General features: G+C 32.7%; 1 protein-coding gene across 1 annotated transcript; it reads left to right on the forward strand.

Annotated features, from left to right (window-relative positions):
- The first annotated feature begins 2,303 nt into the window (after positions 1-2,303).
- Positions 2,304-6,641, forward strand: LOC131077816 (GDSL esterase/lipase At5g63170). Its single transcript, XM_058015384.2, has 5 exons — positions 2,304-2,723; positions 3,444-3,574; positions 3,700-3,948; positions 5,555-5,810; positions 6,079-6,641. Exons 1-5 carry the CDS (start codon positions 2,477-2,479, stop codon positions 6,270-6,272), a joined length of 1,077 nt encoding a protein of 358 aa, XP_057871367.2. The 5' UTR covers positions 2,304-2,476; the 3' UTR covers positions 6,273-6,641.
- The last annotated feature ends 515 nt before the right edge of the window (positions 6,642-7,156 follow it).

A 7,156-nucleotide genomic window follows, 5' to 3' on the forward strand; every position in this document is an offset into this window, starting at 1 on the left:
TTACTCATTTTCAACATGTGGTGTAGGAAATTGCGATGAAATTGAATTTGGAGAAAATTTGGATTTTCAAAAATGTTAAATGAAATTGGAATGAGAGGGAAATGAAATTAATTTGAATTTGAGGGAAATGAAATTAATTTGAATTAAAAAATTTATTTAATTTGAGGGGACATTGTTAGCTAATTAAATATTCAGGCGTAATTATTTAATTATGGAAACCCAGTAGAAATTGATTTAATTAAGCAATAAAGATAATTTAATTTAAGTAAATAATTGATATTGATTAAATAATTAATATTAGAAAGAAAATGATTAAAGATTAATTGATTATGAATTAGAGGGAAATTCAAATTATGAACTTGAAATGGAAGAATGATGTTAATTGGGAGAATAAAGTTAGATTAATTCAATAATTAAAATTATTTAATTAATAAAAGAGAATAATTAGTAAAATTAGTAGGTGTCTAAAAAATCTAAATTTATTTTAATTTTTTAATTTATATCTTAATATTTATTAATAAATTGTTTCTTATACTTTATAGTATTTTTAATATGTGATACTCCCCATTATGCATAACTTGAACTAGAAATTATATTTTTTAATAATTTCTTAAACATCTATTATTAATATTGATGTATATTGTTTTTTTACATATTTTAACTATTATTAAATTTTTTAATTAAAATTTAATTAAAAATAGACACATTTTTTCATAATGTATAACTTTTATTTATTTATCCAAATTATTATTATTTATTGAAAGGACATCAACATGGAGCACAATCATATTTTTCTAATTTTTGTGTTTGTTATTTTTCAATGTGTACATCAAATAAAGGTCTCTTTTTTAGTATCACATATGTTGATTATATATATAAATAAAATATAATAATTTTTTTTTTAAATTTATTTTAAGGGTTTCATTCATGTAAAATATTGTATGATGATGAATTTATTTGATCATGGAAAATTTCGTTCAAATCAATATTTTTAACCTAACAAAATCTTAACATGTGGAATAGAGGGATTCAAATGCCATATAGGTACTATCTGGACACCTTCAAAGATCACGTGACATTATATAAAATGAAATGGGTTTTGGAAGGTCACACAACATTACATGTGATGAAGAATCTTTGATCCAAGATAACCAATATTGAAAGGTTTCAAATTTGTGATTTTGGAAGTGCTTCAAATGTGAAACAAAACTTTATGCTTCAATGGAAATTTGAACCTCAAACTTTTAAAATTCAAAATTCAAATTTACAGCTTGGCAAGTTCTTCACTAATCAGATGTGTGAGTCAACTAAATGCATGTTTTTGTTGAATTGTGTGCTATGTTGTATTTAAAGACATTCATTTGAAATCTCATTGAAATCATTAAGAACATTATAAGAATCAAGCAATAAAATGAATAATCAAAGAACATTTTGAACATCACACCATTATTAATAGAATTTTACATTAGAATACATCAAGTTCCAGGCTTGTTTCACAGTTGCCTCTTATCCTTGATCATTATTCTATAATTGTTGAATTGGTCATACCAAGTGCTTTTGACAAAAGAGAACACGACCCTTTCAATTCAATAGATTCCTAAAAGGTGCTTCTAAACAAGTTGTGAATTTTTTTATTTTATTTTTACAAATTAATTCCTATAGGTATGGATTTTCATATTTTTGCACTAAATCACCTCTACAAGTATAATTAAAAATCACACAATTCCATAAATATTAAATTGTATTATTTAAGACAGCACAAATCAATTCATAGATTCAATTATCAAGCCTAAAACTAGATATCACATTTAATTCCATTAAATTTATACAACTAATTTAATGTTTAATTATTTATAACCCAACATAATTTATTAGAATTTATTTAATTAGGAAACCTAGATATTTATGAAAGTTGTTTACTTTCCTTGTTAAGCATTAAAGAACAATTCACAAGGAAAACTATTGAACTCAAGCAGTCTAACTTGGTGGGCTCCCATCCAAATTGTTGTGGAGGATCAAGATCAGGCAATCTAACTTGCCTTTTTGACTCTGTCAAAGAAATTTAAAGCAGCATGTAGCAACCAGCATGCTTATCTTACTCACTCTATGGATCTTTCAGGAGAATACAATTCCTCATAATTCTCACCAACACAAGTACTCTTCACTGCCTGGTTGGATTGCCAAAATGTCAGTTGTCACTCCGGCCTCACCACTTACGAGAAAGAGTCTTTCACATGCAACATGACCGTTGATAAAAGTAATGGCTTGCTTCTCCATTACTGCGGTGTCTTAATGTTATTTGTTGTGACATTTAATGAAACAGTCTGTAGCCTTCATCATTTGAGGATGTACACTGTTAGCAAACTTTACTCCATTACTAAACACCCACCAAACCTGCCGCGTTTAAATTCCTTTAAAAGCTAGCCAAAATGCAAATTCATAAGCAAGAAAGGGGTATCTGTGAACTCATAGAGCCATGGCAATTCACCTCGGGCTTCTGTGTGCTTCAGCAATACTTGCTGTGTTGGTATGTGTGGCAGCTCAGGGTGGGAGCTCACGATTTCCAGCAATAATGGTGTTTGGGGACTCGACCCTTGATCCTGGCAACAACAACAATATCAACACGCCTGCTAAGGCCAACTTCCCGCCTTATGGTAGAGATTTTCCTGGTCGTATTCCCACTGGTCGGTTCACTAATGGGAAACTCAGTTCAGATTACCTTGGTATGCTTAGCTTATTACCAGTAGAAGTATCGATTTACAGTGTTAAAGCTCACAGCTCGTATCTATGTTTTAAAAATCAGTAATATTTATTTCTTGCTCATGAACTGTTAGATTGCATTCCCACTATTCGGTTCACCAATGGGAAACTCAGTTCAGATTACATTGGTATGCTTAGCTTGTTACCAGTAGAAGTATCGTTTTCCAGTGTTAAAGCTCATAGCTCGTATTTATGTTTCAAAAATCAGTAATATTTATTTCTTGCTCATGAACTGTTAGAAAAATCTAATCTTTATTTCTTATACGTGAACTGTTTTAAAAATCTAATCTTTGAAGAATTTGAAGTATGTATATGCATAACGCTCCCAAAAGTTTTGGTCTGCATATAAGCTCGACAACTGTAATGGCTGAAAGGTTTTATTTTCGATGTCATTTGATTGATTCTTCAGTCCTGTTTGAAATGATTTAGCTTGTCACGAGTAGAAATATCAACTTCAAGTGTTCAAATTCATAGCTCGTTTATATTAAATCTTTGATCTTTATTTCTTGTACATGAACTGCTTGAAAAATCCAATCTTTGAAGAATTTGAAATGCATGTATGCATAACAAGCTCTAATAGCTGAAAGATTTTCAGCTTCATGGGATTTAAATAAGTTTCTAGTCCTGCTTGAAATGATTTATTTGCCAGACAAATAATTAATCATGTAGAGTTTTTTTTACAGCATCTGCCCTGGGTATTAAAGATCTAGTTCCTGCATATCTAGATAGGAGTCTCAGCTCGAACGATTTGCTCACAGGAGTGAGCTTCGCCTCAGCTGGCTCTGGCTACGATAATATGACCGCAGAGAGCGGAGTAGGCATAAAAAGTCCTTTTTTAATGAATTTCCATTTATGCAGAAGAATGGTTTTACCCACAGTATATAATGTGGGTTATTTGTTGTCTGTGCTTAGAGCTTTAATGCTGTGGTTTCTATGCAGAATGTGATAGCATTATGGAAGCAAGTGCAGTATTTCAGGGAATACATATCTCGAATAACATCCATTGTTGGGGCAGAGCGGGCGTCGAGTATTGTGAGCAATTCGCTTTACTACTTGGCTGCAGGGAATGCTGATTGGGGCGTTAGTTATTTCTTCAACATAGGAAATGCTCAAAATAACCGTGCTATGAACTATACCATTCCTCAGTATACAGATCTTCTTATTAACAGTGGTCTCGGCACCATTACGGTAAGATCTTGAAACCCTGTTATACTTGTTTTCATTTAATGGTGGTTATTGGTGTGCAAGATCTTGAAACCCTATTATACTATTTTTCATTTAATGGTGGTTATTGGTGTGTAATTTGAATTCATTTCTTGATGTGTCATGATTTTGATGAAGTTCTAGATTTGTAAGTTTGGAATTTAGTACCATGAATCTGGATAAGGGTAGTAGTTGTTTCCCTTCAAAAGTCCTGAGCTTTTAATATGTGGGGCTTGTAATTAATGCGCATTTATGTGATCCTGGCATTGTTCAGAGCATTTATGAATGGCAGTGCAGTACTACGAGCTTTAAAAAAATCTTCTATATGCGAGTAATATCGATAGTGAAAGTCCAATATTTTAAGACCTGTTTGCTCTCAGTTAAACAATGTTCGGGTTATGAGTCTAGAAAATTATCAGACAATGCTGTGTCTGATTCTAGAAAATGATGTGATGTTAGGGTGAAAAGCTAACACCTTGCTTTCAGTCACAATAGAATGATAGATTAGGTAGGAACAATGTAATGTTACAGTGTCAATCTGATCCTGATATTAATATCAGGATTCAATTGAGTGTTTTTTTTCTTGAAAGTTAAATTCATAATTTTTTTTAAAAATTTTTTAGAAGTCTATTATCTCAATAGTAATCTGACTCAAATGTGCGAAATTTCCCAAAGATCACACCTTCTTAACTAGAGCGATGTCTATATCTGACAGAATATCTCTGATTAGATAGCTTTTTACCATTTATTGTTTAATTAAAAATCAGAAACATTCAAGCTGTATCACTTAACTTACTACCCAGATCATGAAACAGGAAAATACTTTTACTCATCAAAATAATTGGTTCTTAGGTTGAGTAAGCTGTAGCCCTGTTTAAGCTGTAGTCTTAAGAGAAAGAATTCAGTAGTTGAGTGTGTTCCAATTCTTGTGATAGAAGTAGTTGATTTAATACCCTCTTTTATGTCCCAACTTTTGTATAACATTGCACCAATAGTTGTATGGAAAGTATCAATAATTGAGTGAAATATATCATTTGTTGTGAAAAGTAACCAATCATTTGATGCTACATCAGTTGCACAAATATTGGGGCTCTTTTGCTCACCTACTGCCACCAATTTTCCAACTAACTAAAGTAAAGTAATGTAGACAGTGGGCCTGACAGGTTCTTGAAAAAGACTGTATCTTTACAGCAACTTTTTTATCTTCAGGGGCAATGTGACTAGTCTTCACCAATTGTAGGCTGACATGCATTTATTGTGGACTCGTAGAAGGAGTTTATATCTTATGGGCAGTTCCATGGATTTGAAATAATGTAACAATAGAAATAAATTGATTTTATTATACTACATTCTTCTTAGTAAGACGCTGCTTTGTTTAATCAAACATTGAGCAACCTTAATAGTTTAGGGAAAAGGCTGGTTTTCTGCACTCAGAGTTGTGAGTTCATTAATTTGTTTCAATTTATGAAATTCCTGAACTGTGTAAATGCTTTTTTCATCAACATGTGAAATCATTTTCACTAATCCATCAATGAATTAGAATTAGAAAATTAACCTCCCTATGCCCCTTGGTATACATGATGTATTATAGGATCTGTACAATGCTGGAGCCAGAAAGTTCATAGTAGCAGGGCTATCCATCCTGGGTTGCTCACCTTCAGAAAGAACATTTCTTGCTGTAGCAGGGAGGCCATGCAATGCAAGAATAAATGATGCATCTGCATACTTTAACAGACACTGGGCACCTGCTCTCTCCAACTTGGAGAGCTCACTGCCAGGATCAACAATTGTTTATTCAGACATCTATGACATTGTGGTGGATGCTGTTGCATATCCTTTCAGATATGGTAAATTCAAATAGTATAGTATTTGAGAATGCATTTTGTGATTGCATCAATATTAATGTTATATTCAATATGTGTAATATTTATAATCATCTCATGATCTATCATCAAGATGAGATATTTTCTGCATTCTTCTTTTCTAAATATCTCATTTCGATAATGAATCATGAATTATGATCCGAAATGTTGATGAAAAATATTATACTGTTGAATTCAAAAAAGTTTATCAACTGCATTGACATTGTTTTACTGATAAGCTTCATAATTACAGGGTTTATTGATCCAACGAGAGGTTGCTGTGGAACTGGTCTTGTGGAAGTGGGTAGAGACTGTGCAAGGGCTGCTGCAATATCATGCCCAGATGCATCAAGATTTCTGTGGTGGGACTCTGTACATCCAACTTCAGCCATGTATGAGATCATTGCCAATCTTGTTATGCAACGAGATGTGCCAAGGCTTCCCTAGACAAATTCCATGGGGAAAATGATGACCCCATGAGAGGATATTTATTATCGTGTGTTTGCCAGCTTCTCTTTGTCAGGGTATTTCTACCAAAACTATTATGCAGATCTAATTTCACCAGACAAATGAAGATCGCTTTTCCTGTAATAAGGAAATTTGTGGCATTGCTCAGTAGAATTTATTATTAATTTAGACCACCTAGTTTTGTGCACTGCTTTTCCTGTAATAAGGAAATTCGTGCCATTGCTCAGTAGAATTTATTATAATTTAGACCACCTAGTTTTGTGCACTGCTTTTCCTGTAATAAGGAAATTTGTGCCATTGCTCAGTAGAATTTATTATTAATTTAGGACCACCTAGTTTTGTGCAAAATGTCAATGTCATGTTGAGTAATTGCTTTGTATTGTTATTCTTAATTGCCCGACACCTCAAATAAATTTTCAGCTGGTGCATTAAATTGAAGTAATTACCTCCTGAACTCGAGGTTATATTTTCACCAGTGGGAAAGGACGGCTAAAAACTGCAAAATGCTCGAGTGTAGCAAAGAGGAGGGTGGGGGGCAAAACTGCAAAATTCTCGAGTGTAGCAAAGAGGAGGGTGGGGCAAACAGGAGGATGGGGCAAAACTGCAAAATGCTCGAGTGTATCAAAGAGGAGGGTGGGGTAAAACACTTTAAAATGCTGTAATTATAGAGTGCTTGAAACTAAGATTTAAATAAATAAGAAAAATAAAGTCAAACAAAAAAGTTAAAACAATCTAGCCAAAAGATTTTCCTTTTGTTGTTAGATATGAAGATATTATTCCAAATCAGCGTTTGAAGCTTGATAGCATGCTATATCACCTGTCTCTGAAATAAGCAAGGTTACAAGGAGATGAGAGATATTTGG

The sequence above is a fragment of the Cryptomeria japonica genome, chromosome 10 (assembly GCF_030272615.1).
Source record: "Cryptomeria japonica chromosome 10, Sugi_1.0, whole genome shotgun sequence".
NCBI lineage: Eukaryota > Viridiplantae > Streptophyta > Pinopsida > Cupressales > Cupressaceae > Cryptomeria > Cryptomeria japonica.

Bases quoted from the DNA above. Each gene is read 5' to 3' on its own strand.
- LOC131077816 (XM_058015384.2), top strand. From the start codon at position 2,477: ATGGCAATTCACCTCGGGCTTCTGTGTGCTTCAGCAATACTTGCTGTG. The intron at 3,575-3,699 runs GTAGGCATAAAA...GTTTCTATGCAG, and splicing joins ATATGACCGCAGAGAGCGGA to AATGTGATAGCATTATGGAA. The intron at 5,811-6,078 runs GTAAATTCAAAT...TCATAATTACAG, and splicing joins TGCATATCCTTTCAGATATG to GGTTTATTGATCCAACGAGA.